The 25,852-nt window shown below is 43.6% G+C and overlaps 1 protein-coding gene across 2 annotated transcripts in view; it reads right to left on the reverse strand.

Annotated features, from left to right (window-relative positions):
• POU6F2 (POU class 6 homeobox 2) overlaps nt 1-15,251 on the reverse strand; it is an 812,961-nt gene extending 797,710 nt beyond the window's left edge. For both annotated transcript variants that reach the window (XM_073549965.1, XM_073549964.1), the window contains exon 1: nt 14,914-15,251. In XM_073549965.1, the coding sequence (XP_073406066.1) occupies nt 14,914-15,079 (166 nt within the window). In that variant the 5' untranslated portion in view covers nt 15,080-15,251. The remainder of the gene's footprint in view (nt 1-14,913) is intronic.
• Nucleotides 15,252-25,852: the final 10,601 nt, after the last annotated feature.

Here is a 25,852-nt window from a genome sequence, read left to right on the forward strand (position 1 = left end):
GCATGGGTAAAACAACTTTAGGCTGTGTGCCCACGTAGCGATTTTTAAGCGTTTTTGCCGCAATTTTTGGCACAAAAACGCTGCGAAAACGTTTAAAAATCGTGTACAGAACGCCCCCCATGCATTCCTATGGCATTCCGCACATGCTATGCTAATGCTGCGCTTTTTTCCGCGGCGGAATCGCATCGCGGAAAAAATCGCAGCATGCTCATTCTTTTGTGCGGAATCGCAAAGAATTGCCGCGATTCCGCACCCATAGGAATGCATGAGAATCGCTTACTTCCCGCATGTGGCTATGCCCACCGTGCGGGAAGTTAAGCGTCTCATGTGCGGTTGGTACCCATCGTGTGGAGGAGAGGAGACTGTCCTCCAGGCCCTGGGTACCATACCCCTGTAAAAAAAAGAATAAAAAATAAAAAATCGGGGTATATTTACCTTCCGGCGTCACGCACTGCATTCCCGGCCTCAGCGTTCCCAGTAATGCCTTGCGGCAAGGCCCTGTGATGACGTAGTCTCGCGTGACTAGCGATCTCGAGAGATCGCTATAGCAACGCAAGACTACATCATCACAGGTCTCGCAAGGCATCGCTGGGAACGCTGAGGCCCGGGTTGGCAGCGCGGGACGCCGGAAGGTAAATATACCCCGATTTTTTTATTTTTTTTAGCATTTTAACATTCTATCTTTTACTATTGATGCCGCATAGGCGGCCTCAATAGTAAAAACCTGGTCACACTTGTCAAACACTATGTTTGACGAGTGTGACCAACCTGTCAATCACTTTCCAAGCGATGCTTCAAATTGCTTGGAAAGTGCTTGAATATCGCACGCGAAAATCGCTGCAAAATCGCGATCATAATCGCGGTGAAATCGCGCGGAAAAAAAACGTGCGATTTCTGGGAAGGAGTCCGGTTTTCTGTGTGCGTTTTAACATGCAACGTGGGCATATAGCCTTAAAAAGAGGCATTTGGATTTAGCAATGGGCCAGATTAGCCTACTAAATATTGTGTCCCATCAGGACACATCTACTTTTGGACTTTATGGTGGAACCAAATTTTCTGTTTTTGCCTTTTTACAAAAACTATAACTTTTTATTTTCTCAATCACTTAGCTCTATTAATTCCTGCTTTAGTAAGATGTAAAACAAATATTACTTATTTTTATTTTATAAATTAAGATGGATTTTTTTGTCCCACAAGAGGACTTTTTCATTTATATCTCTCTAAACTTAATTGTAAAACCTGTCTATTCCAATATATTAATGATGACAGTTTATGAGCTATCGGTCAGAGTTAAAAAAAAAAAAACGATCACTGTTGATCAACAATTGCAATGCTGTAAAAAATATCAGTGGCATGAATGATAAATGGTAAATGCCTCTTAGTTATATTTATATAAGATATTACTACCTGGCACACGGTGTAAGCAGTTTGGACAGTGTTTGCAAGCCTTGTGTGCTATGTTGGAAACTACAGGACATACTATGTTGTACCATAATCTGGAACCTGCATATACAGATTGATTCTACCCCCAAAATTATATTTGCAGTGTCTAAATATTATCATCATACTGTGACTAAATAATAAAGTCATACATTACCTGTATAATACTTCCATACTGTGCCTAGATAACACCACCATACCGTAACTGGATAAAGTTTCCTCTCAATGACTGGATAATACCATCATACCATCACTTTATAACAATCCTATACTGTGACTTTCTAACCGCATCATTCCGTAACTGAATAATAACCCTATACTCTGACTGGAAAACATGAACATACATAGATTGAATGCACCTCCATCTATAAATGTACAACACCTCCATAAAGTGACTGGAAACACTCCCACCACTGCCTGACTGGATAACACCACTGTGCTTTAACTACTACTTGATGGGCACATTAAAAGTTGACATTTTCATGTCAACTATTCCCATGAACCTCATGCCACCAACTTCGGTCATCCGCAATTAAAGTACATAAGAGCCCAAGAGTTGTTTCCTTTTCTGTCACTCTGACTTTCAGCACCTTCCATATGACCCATAGTCTAAGGTTTCACTCTTTCTTACTGAAATTACAGCCCTTCCCAGTAACTTATAGTCTAAGCCTTCAACAAGTCTCCCTCAAAACGCAACCTTCTCCATGATACTTTAGTCTTTATCCTCTACCATGTCTTCTGCAAATTCTCAGCCCCTTCATTATCACCCCTAGTTTTCCTCCATGCTTCTTATCTTCAACTTGCTGTGTCCCTATATCTCAGGCTCCAACATGTACCACAAAAATGTAGCTTCTTCCCTTAACTAAGTGTGCTTTCACATTGCATTTTAGCACTCGTTCAGTGGCCCCGTCGGGGCTTATGTCTGTTCCCCACAAAACGGGTTTTGTAAGTATGCGCTGATAGGCCATAGATTATAATGGTGCCGACAGCGCGAATGTATGCTCTGACATGCATAATTTTCAGGCGTATACACCTACTGGAGTAAGACACCCAGACGTAGTAGACTGCGTCAGGGTATCCCCTTCAGCAGGCGTATATGATCGAAAATGATGGATGGTAGAGCACATTTTCGCTTTGCCGGCACCATTATAGTCTATGGCCCAGCCCAGCGACATGCGCATCTGAATTCTGGTATAAGGGGGGGTTTGGACACATGCCCAAAAGCACCATAAGAGTCTCCAAATAGAATGATCAGCCTTCACTTCGCTGTGTTTGGTTGCCCTACCCAAAAGTTGATGGATCCTCTTTCCTCTGTACTTCTTAATTATAAAAAAAACTGTGATCATTCCCTCCTAGAGCTCCCAAAGGTGTGGCAAGCAATTATTCATAATGGTGAAATGGTGTCAGGCAGTGTCCGACTGGGGTGCCAGGGGCCCACCAGTAACCAACTCCAGGGCCCCACTTTTCAACCATGCAAATGTGACATTATCCTCAGTCATAAATATATATAACAAGGAACTGGGTAGATTGTTAAATGAATAAATGCGGCCTGTGTCTGTACCTGGTGATTCAAGTGTATAGTGCCAAGTACTGCTCATATGAGAGGGTGGTGGCTCACTCTTGCAAAGGGGCCAATCGGTGGATTCTCATGTTCTTGTGGACCAGTCTTAGCCTGGTGTCAGGTCATAATCAGGAAGAACAGATGTTCTTCTCTGCAGTTTTAATTTTACAATATCCCATTCTCTGGTCATGACACCCTCCAGAACATTTTAACTTGATACTCAAAAATATATAAAATAATGACAGAACGAATCACTTAACGTGAGGGAGTGATCTATAATATGCTCGCTCTGATGTGGAGATTCCTTGCCTTTGCCATTTAAATCTATTAGCAAAATTCAGACTAACATAATCACACAAAGCTTTCAGCTCAGCTGTGTCCTAAGGGTGGGTTCAGATGTAATATATGTGTTGTTGAAAATTTTCATGGGATAATCCTCACCAAATCTTGCGGCCGTTGTTGAGGATTTCCGTGAGCAAAACTTCTGATTTGGTTTGGACTAAAATAAAAAATATATTCTCACTTTGCCAATGCCCTGCCGCTCCATGTTCTTTCCCAATCTCGGTATTCTAGCATCCTTCAATGATGTGTTGTCTCTAAGTGACAGCTGCAGCCTGTGATCTGCGGCAGTGGTCACATGTCTGCACAACATATCATTTATGAAGAAAAAGATACAGAGAGCCAGACAAGTGATGCTATGGGAACGCCGGAATATTGTCAAGGTGAGTACAGCATACTGCTCTCCTTTTTTTTACCATTCCGTTTGTACATGCATATTTTTTGGCGCATCCACGGGTAATCTGGAGTAAAATTGGCAATAATGGAATTTTATTGAAAATTTTATTCCCATTTAAGTCAACAAATGGGTGGATTTGGGCAATATTGGGGAGGACATCATGCAAGGGCTGGGCAGCTGAGAATGAGATACCTTTTGAGATGGGGAGTCCCGCAAAGGAGACTAAGCAATGTGAAATAGTGGCCATTTCTAGTTTCTATTACAGCCATGGGTCTGCCTCTTCTGTACATACACACTTGGATGAGTAAAGTAATAACATGGGCACAACGTGTAATGTATGTCATAAAAATGTGTAATTGAGGTCTTGGCCTTACCCATCTCGATGTGCCAGTAGGGGGTAAGGTATAACCCTGTCAAGGCCAAAATTGACATTTTATGAACATGAGTCAATAAGAAAAAAATAATCATCATCACATTGGTAAATCATAGGAAAATCATGCGGGCACGAACTGCAAATAACTCAGCTGACGATTTCCCTTAAAGACTTAACCTAAATAACATACAGCCATGAAGCAATTTTTCTCTGTTCCATCTCACTTGAACCTGATACAGAACTACAGTAGAGATTGAGGCTGCAAACAAGCACAAATCTGCCCGGCCTATCATTTACAGAGAAGTGTCTCCATGATTTGATTTTATTATAACAAGAATCCACTCAAGAGCCATGTTTCAAGCAGATCTCTGAGATACAGAATAAAGAAAAAAGGAAACTTAGGGCACATGAAGAAAAAAATGACATTTATAAGTGCTGATTTCTTCCAGTCAGAGTGCTGCGGCTGACGCTGAAAATCAATAAGGCCGAATGAATGAGACTGCCAGTAGCTCAGCGAGAGATTACATATTTGGATGGAAACATGAATGGTAAACAGCACAGGGTTTTAAGGCAGGATCACATGCAATGAAATGGTAAATGGTGTGTATAATAGACTAGCAATCTACCCGCTCATGGGTGTCCGCAGGAATGCCGGGATTTGTTTAGGATCATATGCACTGGTTATAAAACTGATGCATGCAATATCATTTCTATGCAAACTGCAGAAAAAATAAAAAGGAGGACACTAAGCACATAGCTAATGTTTCCAATGGGAGCATAAAATACTAAACGCAAAGAACCAAAATAATACTTTCTGAAATGTATAAAATTACAACTCCAGGAAATAACTGTTATAGGAGGAAACATACTGCAATACTACAAAACAGTCACAGCCAGGATGCTAAAGCTCCGCCACATCAGTATACACATATTAAAGGTTTAATTAATGACAATCTATTTATGGCCGTGTACTTCAGGCTGCAAGTGTGCCATCATCATGTGTGCTCCAGGTCAATGTGAAACACATTTATTAACGGTCATAGTGTAGTTTCATCTAATTGCCGTACATCCTGACTTGGATGTGATATTATATAACAATATGTTTCTAAAGGGACTGTGATTAGTGATGAGAGAACGCACTCGGATAAGGTGTTATCTGACTATGCTCGGATGCTAACCGAGTGACTTCAACGTGCACAAAAAATATGTTAGACAATTCTGACCACTGTCACTTTAGGAAGTTATAGCCCTGGAACGCTTCAACGTATTGAAGATTGTCTTTTCGTGACAAATTGCACTTCATGTTAGTGGTAAAATTTATTCAATATGACTTGCGTTTATTTATGAAAAAACGTAAATTTGGCAAAATTTTTTGCAATTTTCAAACTTTTAATTTTTGTACCCTTACATCAGAGAGTGATATTGCACAAAACAGTTAATAAATAACATTTTCCGCATGTCAACTTTACATCAGCACAGTTTTGGAAGCATAATTTTTTTTGTTAGGATGTTATAAGGGTTAAAAGTTAACCAGCGATTTCTCATTTTACCAACAAAAGTTACAAAACCATTTTTTTTAGGGACCACCTCACATTTGAAGTGCGTTTGGGGGTCAATATGATAGAAAATACCCAAAAGTGACACCATTCTAAAAACTGCACCCCTCAAGGTGCCCAAAACCACATTCAAGAAGTTTATTAACCCTTCAGGTGCTTCACAGGAATTTTCGGAATGTTTAAAAAGAAGAACATTTAACTTTTTTTCACAAAAAATTTACTTCAGATCCATTTTTTTTATTTTATCAAGGGTAACAGGAGAAATTGGACCCCAAAAGGTGTTGTGCAATTTGTCCTTAGTGTGCTGATACCCCATATATGCAGGTAAACCATTGTTTGGGTGTATGGCAGAGCTCGGAAAAGAAGGAGCGCCATTTGACTTCAAGTGCTTCATGAGAACTAAAGCAATGTGGAAGGAAAAAATTGACATTTTACTTTTTTCACAAAAAAATTTACTTTGGAACCAAACTTTTTATTTTCACAAGGCTATCTGCAGAAAATGGACCACAAAATTTGGTGTGCATTTTCTCCTGAGTATGTCGATATGCGGAACTGTTTGGGCACATGGCAGTGCTAAGAAGGGAGAGAGCATCGTTTGACTTTTGAACCCAAAATTGTCTGAAATAAATGGCGGGCACCATATCGCGTTTGGAGACCCCCTGATGAACCTAAACAGTGGAAACCCCCAAATTCTAACTCTAACCCCAACATACCCCTAACTCTAACCCCAACCCTAACCATAACCCTAACCACAACCCTAGCCCCAACACCAAAATCCTAACCCCAACCCCAGCCCCGACCCTAACTCTAGTTATAACCCAAACTATAACCCCAACCATAACCCTAACACTAGCCCAACCCTAACCCTAGCTATAACCCCATCTATAGCTCCAACCATAACCCTAACACAACCCCACCTATAACCCTAACCCTAGCCCTAACCCTAGCCCCAACAGAAAAATGGAAAAAAATACATTTTTTATTTTAATATTTTTACCTAAGGGGGATATAAAAGGGGTTTGATTTACTATTTTTTTATTTTGATCACTGTGATAGGGTTTATCACAGTGATCAAAATGAACCAATAGGAGAAATCTCCTATTGTTGCTGGGTGCTGCCATTTTTTCCCCGGAAGAAGACACAGAGGGTTGGGGGACACAGGTGGAGGGACCGGGGGACATCACTGGTACCGGAGTGGCATGGGGGATCCCATTTCTCTCTCCTCTGATGTGCTAGATCATATCAGAGGAGAGAGAAATAAATGCGAAATATGACTTTTTTAGGTCGATATTATTCCATGAATAACAGTGATTGCAACACTGGGTTTGGTAAAAACCGACCTGAATCATGTACTGTGGGGTCTCGGCTACCCTCGGTAGCTGAGATCCTAGAGATTTTCCAATGCTGGGGGGCCGCTATACCCTTATTTCTCAGCGCCATTAAAAAGCGGTGCTGAGGAATAAGTACCCTTAACTTCCATGGTTAATAGGCGTATCGGCAGTCGTTAAGGGGTTAAAGATCCAGACAGAGACCATAGTTGGAGAGCAGACTAGTCCAATGCTGCTCCGACTGGTTTGTCCCAGTGCCCAGTCCCCTTCAGCTCCCCAGATACTACAGATGCTATCTTTTCCCAGACTTAGCATTTGTGAGCGCACTGTTTGGAGCAGAGTCTCAACCATGTTGCTAGCTTGAGCTGTCAATCTTCAGGGTCGCACCTCTTTCCAACAAGCAAGAAGGCTGGGGGCAGAGGAGCAGTGCACTCCTGAAGAAGATTAGACAACCCCTTTAATATACTGTGTACAATGTATCTCACAAGTAGCTAATGAAGCACTATGATTGACAGCTACATCAGTGCAGTGCATGGAGGCCTCTCAATCCGTCACCTATTTAACAAAGCATTGGGGAGTTTCTTCTCTATATAATAATACAATTCTCTCAATCAAACTCCAAAGTGTAAAGGACGTGGACACCTTTGGGGACATATTAATTAAATGCATGTATTCTATCCTTAGATACTGTACATTTTGGCAATCGGGTTTCATTCAAAATTTTGCAATATTTTCTGTTTATGGCATCTGTGTTTTACTGTCCATTGCTCACTGCAGAATGAGTTATCTGGGAATCTGTCTGTTGGCTTGTTCTGACGGGGAGTTTGTAATAATTTTATGTCTTTTTTTAACTCCTCTCAGCTGCTTTCTGACCACTAAGGTCAGCTCAACTTTTATGTAGTCATCATAAGTAAGCTGAAATGAGCTAAAAAAAAAGATAGGGAATTTGCAAACTCCATATCACATTGAGCTTACTGACAGCTTCTCAGATAACTCATTCTGCTGCCAGCAATAAATAGTATAAAGCCCCGGTTACACATAGCGATATCGCTAGCAATATTGCTGTAACGTCACCGATTTTGTGACGTAGCAGCGATATTGCTAGCAATATCGCTGTGTGTGATACTTACTTCCGACCGGCTCCCCCGCTGGTTATCGCTGATCGCGCAAGAACGTCCTGGACCGTTTCTCGTCGGACGCTTCTTGCTGGGCTTCCTGTGGCGCCGACGAGCGACGCATGGACGCAGGCGGGAGGACGTCAGGATCGCCGCGTCTGACAGGTAAGTAACGACCCCCGACCCCTGCTATGTCGCTGGTGAGATCTGCCTGTGTGGCAGCTCACTAGTGACCACTTAGCGATGCACCAGCGATCCATATTGTTGTCGGGATCGCTGGTGCATCGCTAAGTGTAACGGTACACTAAAGCCGGGATCACACTGGCATATCTTCTATCATGCGAGAGAATAGGGCCGATTATGCTAATGACACTCAGCTCAAACTCAGTCAGGGTGTCATCTTACTATGATCCGATTCACTCGCATGAGAAATGCAGCAGAGGTGTGAAGACAAACAACGCAATTTCTCCATCTTCTCCATTGTCTGAGTCTGTGGATGTTGGACTTTGCTCAAATAACCTTCGAGTGCAGTCCGATGTTTTACATGCATCCATAGAGCTGAATCAGTACACCTGATCCGAATTTTGGAGCAATTTGCAGAATGTTATCACTGTTTTCTTATGCTGAATTGGCGTGAGAAAAAATAGGAGATCTTCACTGCCCCATAGTATAATTCTGATCCTTGTGCTATCTGATAAAACATCATATAGCATTTGACCATGTTATGTGCTCATGTGAACGAGCCCTTACACAAAGGCCATATAAGACAAATGGTGCAAAATTATTTCATTACACCTAATTGCAAAAAATGATTTGAAAAATAGGAAGCTTGGCAAATCGTCTCCTAAAGTCCTTCTTTGAGATCAGTGGGGCACAGTCTGTCCTATGATATAAATTAGGTGATTATAACACAAAAGAACGTCCCTCACCTCGCCAGAATACCAATAGTCCACAGCGTCACTCGTGTCCACAGCCATAGGGCCACTATACAGCCACGTATCTGTCACTTCCACAAGCCAGGTCATTACATGCAGATGTGTGTTTCTTTTACTCTTGTGCACATTTACAGAAAGGGTTTCTTCCAATCTGCCTTTTCTCCGGCATGTCCTGGCCCCATGCTGGGCACAGATTTTACTTTCGGGTGCAGTTTATGTATTATTATGTCCAAATGTGCCATTAGCAGCTCAAAATAGCCGTTGTGACCACAACCTGCACATTACCTGGCTTCAAACTGTATTTTGCACATAAATCGTGAAAACCCATAAAAATATACAATAACCTTTGTCATAACAAATCAAAAACACTATATCTGTAGATTTATGCGATAGCAAAATAAATATCCTACATAAAAAATGGCCTGTTAGTGGAAACTTATAGTTGTGGGGTTTATATTACATATTAAATAATTATAATTACATATTATAATATTACATATTATATAATTATATATGTAAGTGTGCGTGTACAGAATACAGATGTATATATATGTATATTATTAAATATGTGAGTGTACAGTATACAGATGTATGTGTGTATATATGTATATAATTATACATGTGTGTGTACAGTATACAGGTGTATGTGTGCTTACATATATGTATAATTATATATGTGAGTGTACAGTATACAGATGTATGTGTATATATATATATATGTATATTTATATATGTGAGTGTACAGTATACAGGTGAATATGTGTATATATGTGTATATTTATATATGTGAGTGTACAGTATACAGGTGAATATGTGTATATATGTGTATATTTATATATGTGAGTGTACCGATACAGGTGTATGTGTGTATATATGTATATTGTTATATTTGTGAGTGTACAGTATACAGGTGTATGTGTCTATATATATGTATATTTATATATGTGAGTGTGTGTGTACAGTATAGAAATGTATGTTTATACATACAGTATATATACTGGTGTATGTCTATTATCTATTATATATAGTTTAGACTACTATGTACATTGGAATATTTCCTTGTCTTTTCTTTATATGTGCATCTGAGTGTATGCATAAAGATATGGGATTATACTGGACATTTGTCGATGTGTATGGATGCATGCTTACATTGTTTGTATGTTTGCTTTTGCTATGTATATATATATATATACTGTCTATATACACACATATATATGTATATACTGTATAGTTATATAGTTATATATTCTACATGTGTATATATACATGTGTATATGCATGTATATTCAATATATTATTGCACCCTGCATTGGAAAAGCCATGAACCAGCAGTAATGGCCTTTGCACCACTTGAAGGACCAATAAAACGCTTAATTTTGAAATCTAACTAATAGGAAACAACTAGAGCAAAATTGTGAAGTCCCGCAGCTCTCTGCGCTAATTCCTAGCTGCCCTACCACAGGCACGTACAATCACATACAACCCCCACCACTGTGCTCGCCTGCGCCTATCATACTAGTAGTGCATCTCAGCACTGTAGGAGGAAACCGTGCAAATATGACTACTGTGCGGACATGTAAACTCTGTGGCGATATTACCCGGCCTGAACTTATGGCCTCAGAGCTGCAAGACAGCAGTGATATCTCCTTCCTGCTCATTGTGTTTTCCCAGACAGCTAGAAAACAGGTGTTCGCCGTATTTTAAATAAGTTGTTATTGTTATGTTATATTATATGCCATTAGAATTATCATCACATCAAGAGTTACCATCCTGACATATTACACAGTAGTCATTGTCATTAGCATACTTTCTTCTCCACCTACTTTTCATTCAGTCTTTATCTAAATAATACAAAACAGGAAAAAAAATCTGTGTGTTTATTGTCTTCTCAAAGCACCAGAGAATTCTCTGACAAGAAAAAGAGTACACCCATCTGTATAATACTACATGTAATATCTCCACCAAATTCTGCCCTCTGGATACTTGGAGTCATTATGTAAATCTTTGTGGCCAAAAGTTCATTGTGACAACAGCTGCATACATATAACAAATACGTTTCTTATGGTATATGGTATTTATGCATCATGTGAGCTCTTAGTTTGAGATCTCAACTTGTGTCTGGAACCCCCCCAATAAAGAGAGCCGGTCAGGTACTTCATGATACCTGAATGACGGACGGCAGGAACACTCGACAGGTTCCCTTGTTACAGACAGCTAGATTCTAATCTCATATGCTTCCGTGTTTCTGAGCGTAGTTTTAGGATCGAGCATATAGACCCAACCTGTCAATCATGCTCAGCCGGGTGGTGGGAATAAAGGGGCTGCCGCCCGATGGACCCTAGTCGCCAGGCCCGGACACTTCTCCTCGTGCCTGCCTCAGTTTTTACAACTGTTAAGCTCTCCGTAAAGAAGGATTATGTCAAGGTGTAATGCTCTCTGTGGTTTGGGCACCATGAGATGAAGGCCAGGCCCCCTTTAAAGTGAAACACCATGTAATATAGAATACTTCATGTTGCTATACTTCTTTTGTGGACTGCAAAGCTGTAAAGCAAACTATCAGCAATTACATCCTACAAAGTATTCCTAACTTTTGCTGAACGTTATTACCCTGCACACTTTGCCCTGAAGCCTTTCTAGCTTCTGCCTTCTACGTGTCCCGCTAAGATAGAGTTATCATCTCATATCCTAAGGAACTACATGGGAGATCTATGTATTTTCCACATTTTAACTCCCAGCACCTTGGACAAAGCAATGTCCTGTAGGAAGGATTGCTAGAACCTGCCCTGTGGATTATAGTAAGCATCCACTTTCCAGTAATATTGCCGCACACATTCAGCACTGAGAGTACCAGTCATGTCTCACACATCTCCCCATCCTTGTGTGTGCCAATATGGCGGCATATGCCCAAATAACAGGATGATATATGGTGAAGACCTTGCTAATATCCGGTAACTAGTATGTCACCAAGTATTTCACATTTCAAATGGTTTTGTTTTTACATTTCAACTTTTGTGAATCAAAAAAGTAAAACATTTTCCAGTATCCGTTGTAAATGTGCGCAAAAGTGATTGGCAAGTTAACCGATCCATAAAGAAGTCATCCTGCACGTGGCCGCTTACTAACCACTTCCCATCCACAAGTGGGCAATGTCCCTAATACCAACATGACGCCCCATGGTAAATAGAACAGGATGCACGGACGCCGGACGGACAGGGGAATGGTAATTTCACATAGTTGCTAAACTGATACCACAGTGGGACAGGATAAGATGAACATGTGCTGGAGTATATGGGGTGTACAGCTCTCACCACTCACCACTATACATGGATTCATGCCCTGTGCTTATTTCATGCATTAAGAAGTAATACTTCCCTGTATAGCACAAGTCTAAATCTATCAATGTAATATCTACGGTATATAATATCTATCTATCAATGTATTATCTATACAGTATATCTATCTAATATCGATTTATCTATCCTTATATCTATCGATCTATCTCTCTATCTATCCTTCTAATTATCTATCTATCTAATATCTATTTATCTATCCTAATTATCTATCTAATATCTATTTATCTATCCTTCTATCTATCTATCTATCTATCTATCCATCTATCTAGCTATCTCTGTCTATCTAATTCATATCTATCTAATATCTATCTATCTATCGATCTATCTATCATTCTGTCTATCTAGCTACCAATCTCTATTTATCTATCAATCATTATATCTGTCTATCTCTCTCCCTATCAATCATTCTCTCTATCTCTGTCTATCTAATATCTATCTATCTATCTATCTATGTCTGTCCTTCTATCTATCTATCTGTTTATCTCTGTCTATATCTATCGCTATCTATCTGTCTATCTATCAATCATTATATCTATCTCTGTCTATCTCATATCTATCTCTTTCCATCTATCTATCTATCTATCTATCTATCCCATATCTATCTATCTATCCCATAACAATATATCAATCTATCAATCTATCTATCTATCTATCTATCTATCTATCTATCTATCCATCCTTCTATCTGTCTATTTATCTTTCTCTCTATCCATCCTTCTATCTATTTATCTACCTCTCTATCCATCCTTCTATCTATCTATCTATCTATCTATCTATCTATCACCCATCCACACACATATACACTCATATGTAAAGTTCTTGGTAAGTAGTCATATAGCAAATAACCCAATATGTGTGCATAGAGAATCCAGCGTTTGGACAGTACACTTTTTACCACTTTCATGCAGTATATTAGTTGTTGAATCCATTCACTTATTATAAGGTATATTTTAAAAAACTGATTTCATTTGTTGCCTGATTTAATTAAATAAAACCACTTAAAATAATCTAAATCGCTCACTTTCATTCCAATGTATGTACCGCAACCATACACCACAAAGTCCACATACACACAATACACTACACCCGTCACACTCTCTAAAACCACAATAACAGACATCACTTTACCCACAGAAAAAAAGTTAACAATCACAACAGTTATTAGTGACCCAACGAGACATACAAAAGTACATATAAAAGTAAGACTACGAAAACACGCTCTTCCCAAGGACAAACTAACTAAACTATGGTATTTGTCTATGCTTTAATGAGGGATCGGGGGACAGGTAGAGGTGATGACTGTAGTATTTATATAAGAATTATCTTTTTTCAAACAGAAATCGTAGGCAAAGTCTGGGAGATAAAAGAGTTAAAAAAAATCAAAATATCTTCTATCCTGCCTATAAAAGTATTAATGATAACGCTTTTTTTAATGTTTTTGTAAAGTGGCGTGTGACATGTTTTTCTACTCATATGTCTGCCATATAACGGATCGTATAATTAACATTTTCCTTTTACAATTGTGGAACAAAGTTTGTTAACAACTACGTCATAACTTTTTTGGGGGTGGGGGGTCATTTTTTTCACATACAAAAAATCTTATCTTCATATTATTAATTTACTTCTAACTTGATTGTTATCTAAAATATAAACATGTGTGTATATATATATATATATATATATATATACAAAAATTACCTGTTATATTTTTGTTTTGTCGATACTTTAAAGGTCTAAAAAATGTTGTTTTTTTAAAAAAAAAAAAAATCTGATGGAGACTATTTTCTTTAATTTGGAAAAAAAATCAATCTGCAGCTGAAATAAATGAACAGAAAATGCTTCTTGATTACCTAATCTCAAGCCGAAATGAGACCTTGAAGCCTGATCTGTCTTGTGTGAGCGATCTCATTCACCCTAGCCTTTGCTCCTCTCTGTAATTGGAGATCACAGGTGCTGGAGTGGACTTCCACTATGCTATCCATTTGAATGACAAATGCCTGTGAAAAAGTGGAATACCCAGCACGCTGCCCTACCAGACGCATTACACGCTTATTTACAGGGGGATCAGTGCATCAGGGGCTTTCACCCATCTTATGCTATCACAATTTAGGCCATGGCAATTTTGCCTCCAACTTGCAAACAAAATCCATGCTCCTCTTTAGCAACACTCAGACGATAGATATTTTCTAATGTCATGATGAAAGAAAGATTTGGGGATATATGTCGAAACAAATAATAAAAAATCTATGAAGTGAAACAAAGTATTTATAAAACCGAGCCTTTTTCTCACTATGAGGTCTATATTCATGCACCGAAGGCCACGCGGTCCCTGAATGGGTTAATCGGAGCCAGACTTGTCACCAGAAAGCGAACCCTTTAGGATCACGTTTTCTTTTAACATATGCAAAAGGACGACATGAATGTAACAGGCAATGTCCATATTAATAATAATAAGGGGGACGCGGACGCGTTGGACGGCGTGGTACAAGCGAAATTAAATATCTAGACGGACTTACCGAAGAGCTTGCTGGGAGTGTCCTCACCATCATTTGATTCCACGGGAGCAAGCAGGGGCTCGTTCAGTTCGCTGTCTGAAGTAGCTGCCTTGTCCTCACCTCTCGACTCTGCATTCATCTCACTCCGCAGCAGCAGCAAGGGCTTACTGACTTTTCCGGCTATCATTGGATCCTAGTTGTGGGGGGGAAATCAAGAGTGAGCGAAAGAAGGAACTAAAGTGGCTGCTATGGTGTTAGTGCACTCACTCCAACACCTTCCCCCTCTCCGGCTCTCCCTTACACACACATACACACATGCACACACACCGTCTCTCTTATCTCCCCAGCTGCTCCTGTTGTTATTGCTGGCTGCAGTCAAGTGAAGAGCTATTACAGATCCAATGAGTTTTCCATTACACCCCACCCTATTAAAGCTCAACTATCATGTGAAAGATTCAGAATGCTTTCGAGAGAGCGAACTTCTTTGAAAGCATGCTTACAATCATCTTCGTAAATGCATGATATGCTGGGCTGGCTCCTCAGTTGACGGTACTGCAACAAGGCACCCCTGGCTGTATGAAGAAATCCCTGCACATATTGCACCACAGTGTAATTATACACATTCACAAAGTACCTGCCTCCCTCCTGTCATCCTCTCTGCCCCTTTCTGCCCCCTTTACGCTGCCTCGGAATTATGCAAACGCCTTCTCATTACAAAGTGATTAACCTGGCGTTAATACGAAATGAGACACCGTTCTCAAATAATCAAATCAATATTTTTTTTATGCTAGCCAGAAGATCCTGAATGTTTTGCCACTGGGTGTGAATAATTAGAAACTTTATGGCTTTGTGTGCTCGGTTTAGTGGTGCTGAAAGGGACAGCAGTCTATTGAAAGCAGTGCAGCCTATTGAAAGGGTCAGCTCCCCACTGTAGGGTCAGATGGGTATTGTGCGGCACAATGACAGTCTTGGCACCGCCACGACACACATACGTTGCAAGCAGAGATACACTTCATCCTACCATTACATTTTGGGTTCAGTTATGCTTATTGTTAATAATATCTCCATACTATAAATGTGAACATACAGGCAGAAAATACAGCAAAAAACAAAGCAGTCTACAAAGTTCAAGTGCAAGACTAGTGATTTGTATTTCAGGACAATAAATGAGATCCCAGTCTGCACATAATCAAGTGTCCCGCAGCTCTAAGAAAACTTTACGGTAAAAAAAAATACAGTATATTATCTGAATATTTTATCTAAATGTTTCCAATCAGAGAAATAAAATCAATACTTACAAAACAGTTACAATTGTTCTTATTGCTGCGGCATTAAGGCCCCAAAAAGGTTGGAATAAAATATACTTGCTGGCGATTGGGTCTGTCCTCCTCGTCTCAGTCAGAGGCCATTGTGGGGTCATAGACTCTTCCACAATTCCCTATTCCCTCTGCATAGTTTTATTATTATTATGGTTGTGGTGGGTATCAAGACAATAATGAAATAGGGAAGAAGGTGCAAATGACCCTGTGGTGTTATCTGTCAGCTATTTATTGCTAAGTTCATGCCTAAATGACTCTAATGTAGAGAACAGGTGACCAGCGTGCCAGGAGGTGGGCTAGGATGCTCCTAATACCCCATCATCACATTGGTCGATGTGCGCCTGTGGCTTCTTTAATGTATTCGTGTCTGAAAACTGAATTTGATATGACACATGATAATCTATGAAAATGTTAATCAATACAAATAGTTTAAGCTGTCATCAAATGCACTTCTGTAGTCAATACTCATATTGCTGCAAACAATGTCACTGTCACCGAGGCTTAATTTGCACAGCACTTAAATATTGGAGTCCGTGCATCAGTGCACTCCTCCCGAAATACTGTAGGTAAACACATTTTCTCCCTATTTAAGGCTGGAGCACTCAGCATGCATTTAGCTGAGTCGAATCCTACTGTTTGAATACCTTGATAGGTCCACTGGAGGGCAAAATTAATACTTAATTGAATCTCACAGTCATCAAAATAATCAATACTTTTTTATTATTTATTCTTTACAGTCTGTTGACTGTTTCAAACCTCGGAGGGGACGGTGGAAAGGATTCATGGCTTCAAAACACTGTCATTTAACAAGGTAATTTTCAGCGGAGCATTAGGGGTTGTGAAACATATAATAAAACAAAAATGGTGGCTGATAATAGGAAGAAAGAAAAGAATTATATTTCTGCCTTCTAATAAAACAAGATAAATAAAAAAATAAATAACAAAAAAAAAAAAGCTGGTGCAGAGAAAGGAAAATAAAAAGGGGGGAGGGAGGCTGAAGGGAGAAGGAGGATAGGTAGGAGCTGGGTTTTGAAAGGTTTTATCATATCAAGAGCAGAGCTGAGCTTTCATAATGCTGACATTTCTCATCCTGACAATCCCAAACAAGTGAAAAGGATGGGATCGCTGATATCATCTTTCATCACATCCTCCAGCTTAAGAACCAACATGACAGGTCCTCTTCCCCATACACTGTTAATTACTAAATAAAACACTCCTGCACTAGGAAGGGTGGCAGCATGTAACCCAAACCAAGGGTCTACACAAGCCGCAAAGTGGGTCTTAAAAAATTTGTTTTTGGTTGGAGATCAAGGGGGTCAGTAGATAATAAAGAGGATACAATAATGCAGCGGGAAAGCTAAAGCCTCTGGAGACCAATTTAAGATCGGTCCTTACACAAATGTATAGAGGAGTAAGGCTTTCATGATTGGGAGATATCGGGCAGAAAAGACACTTGCCTATACTGTGGAGAGGAGATTTTACAATGAGGATATACATAACGTGATCCTGAGGCTTAATTCATAGGTTAATTCAGCTACTGGCTCTCCATGAGCAATCCTCGGGGACAAAGGAAAGAGGATCTGACCATGTATGTCTCGGGAAAGGAGAAAGACAGTAACGGAGGAGAAATGGAAGCGAGCATTAGTGCAACTTCAGAGCACTGCACACACAATGTTAGATCATTAAAATCACAATTTCATATCTATTTATCATATTTGTGAAATGTATAGAAAGCAACACCATAACATTTATTCTTTATTATTTGGGTATTGTGATCCAGATCTGCATTCGTCTTACTGCATTTTACATCTGCTTCATTTGGCAGCCATATGAATTTGAGGGTGGTCCAAAATCCACCTCCTATGTATCCGCTGGTTCTGTTTCTCCCCCATGTTTTTTACTGCAGCTCTGCTTAGTTAGATCATCTGCTGAGTGTTAGCACAAGCCCACAAGAATCTCTTTACAGCATAAGTAGTTGAACCACCAATGAAAAAATGTGGTATCGCTTTATAATTTTTTTCTAGATCTAGTCTTGTAGTTAAAGGATACGGAAAAAAATTTCTAGCATTTTTTTTTCCTAAATGCATGTATTTTAGTTTTCTACATCCTCTATGTATCACAATGCAGAGCATGCTGTAGAATGAGTTAACCATGAATCTATCAGTGAGTTCATCTGACAGCAGAATTTGTAACCCTTATCTTTCCTTCTTCTCACAAATTCAGCTTTCAATGGGTCAGAAATCACCTTTGAAAACAGTTCAGAAGAGATAAACTCATTTTCACATTCAGTCATTGACAGATTCGACTATTAACTCATTCTGCAGTCCATGTACTGTGAAACAGAGACCGTAGCAGCCAAAATGGTTCTCATTTTTAATGAAACCCTAATGAAAAAACTTTTTAACCTGAAATATATGCATCCAAGTTAAAAGAAAGGCTCCAGTGTCCATATACTTTAGGTGTGTTGTGTTCTGTGACAGACGCAGTTGTAGACTAGACAACATCTTTAAGCTTTGTACTGCCCCTAAACTAAAAGACTAGATCCAGAGAAATCTGTACAACTTTTTATTAGTTATTGCACAGCAGCAAAATTTGAACATGCAGGGCAGCAGTGGACGGCTGGACAATGCTCCTGTGCAGGTAAATGAAACAGTAGCAGCTAACAATGAGCCAGCGGTCCCAACCTTTCATACTGTGAAAGTCACATTCAGTGATCCCCTCTCTCCTCCTCCTGCAACAGTGACACCCAGTGCCTGGTATACCAACATCCAGGGGTACCCTCTTTACTCTTGATAAAGAACAACTTCCATCAAAAATTTTTATCCTCTAAAAAAAATATAGCAGACATCATATTATATAGCACTGTGTACAAACAATTGCTCATTTTGCCTTTCTACACAGCTAATTTTTCTCGGTTCCATTAGGTCTATGACATCAAGTGACTAGCTGAATCCTTCTAAGCTCTAAGTAGAAATGTGGCGCCCCTGAGGCTTCAGTCGCCACAGATGTACTGCACCTTCTCCTAAGGTGTAGTGCCCCACCATCCAGGTAGGCTGGGAATGCCTTTCCGCATTCCAACACCTGCACACCACACACAGGATAGTTCAGCAGGGAACCAACCAAGCTTTATGCTGGAAAGGTCATAGGGTGCATTTTGTGGTCCCTGGCTTCGTAACACGAGAGGTGCTGGGGAGGCGGGTGGAGTTAGATATAAAAGAGAGGGAAAAGTGAGAGTTAGTGGTTAGTTCGTTGGAGGAGAGAGAAGAGAGAAGATGGGTGTCTGAGGGACGTGCTGCAGCAGGTCCCAGTGATCTGGGCTGCTGGCACGAGAAAGACCAGAGAAAGAGACTGATAAGATTGATAACCTAACCTTCCATAAGAGAGATAGAACAGATCGGAACGCAGGAGAACAGAAGGACGGTGGGAAGCAGGTTGAGAAAGAGAGAGAACCCTTCCAGTCCAGAGAGCGCAAAGGCCGGGGCCCGGTCCCCGAGGTTGATTGGATCTTTATGTCCGGCAACAGACACCGGAGGAGTAGTGAGCCGCTAACGCCTTGCTCCCATCATAGACTTGGGACACACCAGCAACTGAATAGAGAGCCGGGACGCAGTGAGGAGTCCCCGAAGCAGGCTACAGCTGTCTGTCATACAAGTAAAGACTAGGAACACCTAGAGAGAGGCATTCCAGGGTAACTAAGTACTGGAGTGCTTCGCACCTAAAGGCGCATTGGAGGAGTCGTTCAGTAAGGTACATGTTGGCGGAGTGTGGAAGGGAGAATCCTATCCTGCCTGGAGGTTGGCTGGAGCCCTGACCTGGAGAACACAGTACGGAGGCAGGCAGTTGTGTGAACTGCAAACAGTGAGTAAAGCTTTGGAACCGCATACTCTGATGTCCTCCAGTTATTCCAGCACCGCTACATCTGGGTAACCACATCTGTGCCATTCTGCGCCTCTCCTCACCCATTGCACCTACACTGCCCTGGGACTACAGCTCCACCTGTGGGGAGCTATACCATCTCTGCTGCACCACACCATCAGTCCCAGCGGATCTGTATGCAGAGTTGGCTTTCCATCTTACTTGCCAAACACCACGGGTGGCGTCACGAACTATTCATATAAACTTTAACATCAGTAACATCACTGCCATTGATATTGGGCGCCCAGGGCCACGGACCGGGTCACTGCTGCTGTGACACATTCCCGCCTTGACACCGGCCCGGTACCGAGTACCCCCGCTGCCCTGGGTGTGCGAGGGCGACCCAGAAACAGGAGGTCAAGTTTTCCTGTATGAGTCATGACTAACAAAAGTCACTGGCAGTGGGAGAAGAGAGAAGCTTGTGTGGAGAGGAGGACTCCCAGACAGTGAATGGGCAGGTACCCATGGGACCGCCATCAGGGTTCCTGAGGGAACGATACTGGGAGGACAGTAAAGGGAAAGACTTGACTGAAGTTGTCAGGGAAACAGGGGGCGGGCCAAGTTTAAAAGGAGCAGGGGGTGCGCTGAAGTGGCAGTTGACAGAGAGCAGGACAACAGACAGGAAGCCGTGTGAGACAGAGAGGACCGAGGGAGCGGACGGTGTGTTGTGGAGAGACCGACAGGGCCCTGTGAAAGGAAAGCTGCGGACTTACCGACTAGGGACACGTGAGAGCCTTGCACTGGCGGCCGCTCCCCTCATACGGACGCATACAGCCGCCCCCGCTGTTCCCTCCCTGCTGTGACAAGTCCACGACCTCCACTGACCGTTGCGACTAGAGACCATTCCTTTACAGCGGTCAGGACACTGCCCCCCTGCCTTCTCCCACAGCTGCGGCCCTGTCATCACCGGCCCCAGGGAGCGCCACCTCGCTACAGGCGGCAGCAGGGGCCCCCGTCCGGTTTGCTAAGGGACCGTGAGCAGAGGTTGGTGAACGGTTATAGTTAGAGACTGCGTCATAACTCCGCGGTGAGACGAGAGCCGCAAGGAGACGTCTGTTGTGCCCCATCTGCACCGTTTCTTCTGGGCCTTTTGTGCCCCACCGGCATCGTTTCTTCAGGGCCTGTTGCGCCTCATCGGCATCGATTCTTCAGGGCCTGTGGCGCCCCACTGGCATCGTTTCTTCAAGGCCTGTTGTGCCCCACCGGCATTGCTTCTTCAGGGCCTGTTGCGCCCCACCGGCATCGTTTCTTCAGGGCCTGTTGCGCCCCACCGGCATCATTCCTTCGGGGCCTGTTGCGCCTCACCGACATTGTTCCTTCAGGGCCTGTTGCGCCCTACCGACATTGTTCCTTCAGGGCCTGTTGCGCCCCACCGGTATCGTTTTGTCAGGGCCTGTTGCGCCCCACCAGCATCGTCTCTTCAGGGCCTGTCGAGCCCAGTTCCTTCCCGGAATATCGAGGCGTCAAGGCAGCCGCATCAGCGACCTCTACGCGGCCACACTTGTGATCCTAACAGACCCCTGGAAGGATAAGTTTAATATAAGAGATAAGGACCCGTAGTTTGGTCATACTTGGCCTACAACACCCGGACTAGCCGGATTAGTCGCATTTAGTATAAGAAAAGTGTTGTAAATGTTATTGAGTCCCTGCGAGGACAGTTTGTTCAGCAAAGCCCCAGCGGCACCAATTTATAAACTTTTATGTGACAACTCTAGGCTAATACGTCCAAGAGTGGACCCTCTGGGTCGTGGATCCGGAGCCCCTGGGCCGAGCGTACCTGGTGAAGACCGACCCCTGTACAGGGATCGTTAGGGGCAGGGCCGCAGGGGGCAGAACCGCGACAGCCGGTGCCAGGAGGGACGACTCGATGGATAGACAGGCAGAGCAAGGATAACGGAAAATACTGGCCAGGATTCCACAGGAAGGGGTTCAGAGGGGGACCACGGGACAGAGACAGACTGACAGAAGTGGAGCAGGCCAAAGAGCACACAGGGAGAACAGCAAAGGATAGGCAGGGTACACTAGAAGGTAAGGGCCGATGGGTGCAAGAGGTCACACAATCACCAGGCGCCCTCAGAATAGAGCGGACGCCTGATATAACCAGAGGCCGGAAGTACGCCCTACAGACCCTCCCCTCAGCGACGCCCCCTACTAGCAGAAGAGAGAGGGAGAACGCGCGTGCGCGGCCTAAGACCGGCGCGGTTACCCGCAGCAGCGCGGGGAGCAGAGCGGAAGTGCGAGTGGTCAGGAGGACGCAGGTGAGGAGGAGCTGCGGCGGGCACCGCCGCTGAAGGGGCATCGGCGGGCACGGCCGCCGATGTCACAGTACCCCCCCCATGTCCTCCCCTTCTGAGGTTGGTCAGAAATCTTTTCATGATAAGGGGGGCATCGACATTCTCTCGGGGCTCCCAGGACCTCTCCTCTGGACCAAAACCCTTCCAGTCGATAAGAAAAAGAGTTTTACCCTTGACCCTTTTCATAGCCAAAATGTCCTTTACTTCAAAGACATCGTTAGAAGAAATTGGCGAGGGAGGGGACATGGAGGTTGGTTGGAACCGGTTCAAAACCACAGGTTTAAGGAGCGAGATATGGAAGGCGTTAGGGACCCGGAGCGATGCCGGCAACCTCAATTTGTAGGCTACTTCGTTAATGCGCCCAAGTACTTCAAAAGGACCGATGTATCGAGGACTTAATTTGTAAGCAGGGACTTTCAGGCGGATATGTTTGGTAGAAAGCCAGACTTTGTCCCCGGGATGGTACGGGGGTAGATCCCTTCGTCTCTTGTCTGCGTGTTTCTTAATTCGGACGCTGGCTACCTCGAGCGCCTCCCTGGTCTCCTTCCAAATTTGCGAAAATTCCTTGGCGAGAGTATCTGCTGCAGGGACTCCAGATGATGCGGAAAAAGGCAACGGAACCCCAGGATTTAGCCCAGTTACCACAAAGAACGGCGTCTTGGACGTTGATTCGCTGGGATGATTATTATGAGCGAATTCCGCCCAAGGTAGGAGTGAGACCCAATTATCCTGATGAGCGTTAGAAAAGTGGCGTAAGTAGGTGGTCAAAATTTGGTTAATCCGTTCCACTTGGCCGTTGGTTTGAGGATGATACGCTGAAGAGAAGTCGAGAGACGTGCCCAGGAGCCGACAGAGGGCCCTCCAGAATCGGGAGGTAAACTGGACCCCTCGATCGGTTACGATTCGTAGAGGAAGACCATGCAGCCTGAAAACCTGGTGGATAAAGATCTCGGCCAACTTTGGAGCAGATGGCAGTCCGAACAAGGGAATAAAGTGGGCCATCTTGGAGAAGCGGTCTGCGACGACTAAGATGGTATTACATCCAGCAGAGCGAGGCAGATCAGTCACGAAATCCATGGCGATTTGCTGCCAAGGGGCCTCTGGCACAGGCAACGGATGAAGGAGACCGGAGGGCAGAGTCCTAGGAACCTTGTTCTGAGCACAGGTCCTGCAAGAGGCTACAAAGTCCTTTGCATCCTGGTGGAGAGAGGGCCACCAGTAATACCGGGAGAGAAGCAAAAGAGTCTTCTTAATCCCAACGTGCCCAGCAACCTTGGAGGAATGTCCCCAGCGCAGCACTTCCAGACGTTTGTTTGAAGGAACGAAGGTCTTGCCCGGCGGAAGGGTAGAGACTCTCACAGGGGCCACGGAGATAACTTTAGCCGGCTCGATGATATATGATGGATCCTCCTCCTTTTCAGGTGGCTGCAAAGACCTGGAAAGCGCATCAGCTTTAATGTTCTTACTGCCGGGCCGGAAGTGGAGCTTAAACTCAATACGGGAAAAGTACAAGGCCCACCTGGCTTGTCTGGAATTGAGTCTCTGGGCAGATTGCAGGTAGGCCAAGTTCTTGTGGTCCGTAAAGATAGTAAAGGGATGCACTGCCCCTTCGAGCAGATATCGCCATTCCTCCAGCGCCATCTTAATGGCCAACAATTCCCGGTCCCCAATGGAGTAGTTGCACTCCGCAGGAGAAAAGGATTTGGAGAAGAACCCGCAGGGGACTAAACGTCCGGATGGAGCCTGTTGGGACAGAACCGCCCCAGCTCCAGTGGAGGAGGCATCAACTTCCAGGATGAAGGGTCTACTAGCCACTGGGCGGTGTAGGATCGGAGCAGAGGCAAACGAGCGTTTCAGGGCCAGAAAGGCGTCCTCGGCTTCGGAAGACCAGACGTTAGACTTCGTCCCCTTACGGGTTAGGACCGTGATGGGCTTGGTGACTGTAGAAAAGTGGGGTACAAACTGTCGGTAATAGTTAGCGAAGCCGAGGAAACGCTGGATGGCCTTTATGCCAACTGGACGAGGCCACTGGAGTACCGCGGACAGCTTCTCCGGATCCATCTTAAGGCCGGAATCCGTGATGATATATCCCAAGAAAGGTAACGCTGTTTGCTCGAAGAGGCACTTCTCAATCTTGGCGTAAAGACGATTTTCTCGAAGGCGCTGCAGGACCATGCGTACACTTCTCCGATGGGAGGAGAGATCGGCCGAGAAAACGAGGATATCATCCAAGTAAACCACCACGCAGGAATAGAGTAGGTCCCGGAACACCTCATTTACGAATTCCTGAAACACCGCCGGAGCATTGCAGAGACCGAACGGCATGACCAAGTATTCATAATGGCCGTCCCGAGTATTGAAGGCCGTCTTCCACTCGTCCCCCGCTCGGATTCGGATTAAGTTGTAAGCTCCCCGCAGATCCAACTTCGTGAAGATTCTGGCCCCCCTCAGCCGGTCGAAGAGTTCAGGAATCAGCGGGAGCGGGTACCGGTTTTTAACAGTGATGTTGTTCAGGCCCCGGTAATCAATACAGGGTCGCAGGGACCCATCTTTCTTCCGGACGAAGAAAAAACCTGCGCCCGCAGGAGACGAGGATTTCCGGATGAACCCCTTGGCCAGATTCTCCTGTATGTATTCCGTCATAGCCGTGGTCTTTGCTGGGGATAGAGGATAAGTTCTCCCTCTGGGAGGGTTGGCTCCGGGGACCAGGTCAATAGGGCAGTCAAAGGAGCGATGAGGTGGTAAGGAGTCCGCTTCCTTTTTGCTGAACACATCGGCAAACATGTGATAGGGTGCGGGTAGGCCCGGAAGGTCGGCAGGCTTCGAGCATGGACGGGGACGAGTGAGAGCCCGTAGGCAGTGCTCCTGGCAGGAGTGCCCCCAACGGAGAACTTCCCCAGAGCGCCAGTCAATCACCGGCTCGTGCCGTCTGAGCCAGGGAAGACCTAGAAGAACAGCATGGGCTAGTTGTGGCAGGACATAAAAGGCTATCCTCTCGAGGTGGAGTGCTCCGATTTGAAGGTCCACTTCGACGGTAACTGTGGTGATGAGTCCGGGTAAAGGTTTACCATCAACGGAGGAAATAGCACGAGGGTTCCTTAATACAATCACTGGGATCCGGAGTTTATCAACCTCCTCCTGGCGGATAAAGTTACCAGCAGCACCCGAGTCCACATACGCCTCCACAGATCCACGCTCCCGACCTGTAATTATCAAAGCTGAAAGGGTAAGGGGGAGAGAGGAATTTTGATCACCTAGGGGGTCCTCTCTTACCTGACCTAGGTGGAGGCATTTCCCGACCTCTCTGGCTTCTCCGGGCAAGAACGCACAAAATGGTTGGCACCTCCGCAGTACAGGCAGAGTCCCTTGGTCATCCTCTCCCTGCGCCGTTGCTCGGACAGTCTGACACGATCAATCTGCATTGGCTCAGGA

The sequence above is a fragment of the Dendrobates tinctorius genome, unplaced genomic scaffold (assembly GCF_039654945.1).
Source record: "Dendrobates tinctorius isolate UK_male_01 unplaced genomic scaffold, ASM3965494v1 ptg000162l, whole genome shotgun sequence".
NCBI classification, from domain to species: domain Eukaryota; kingdom Metazoa; phylum Chordata; class Amphibia; order Anura; family Dendrobatidae; genus Dendrobates; species Dendrobates tinctorius.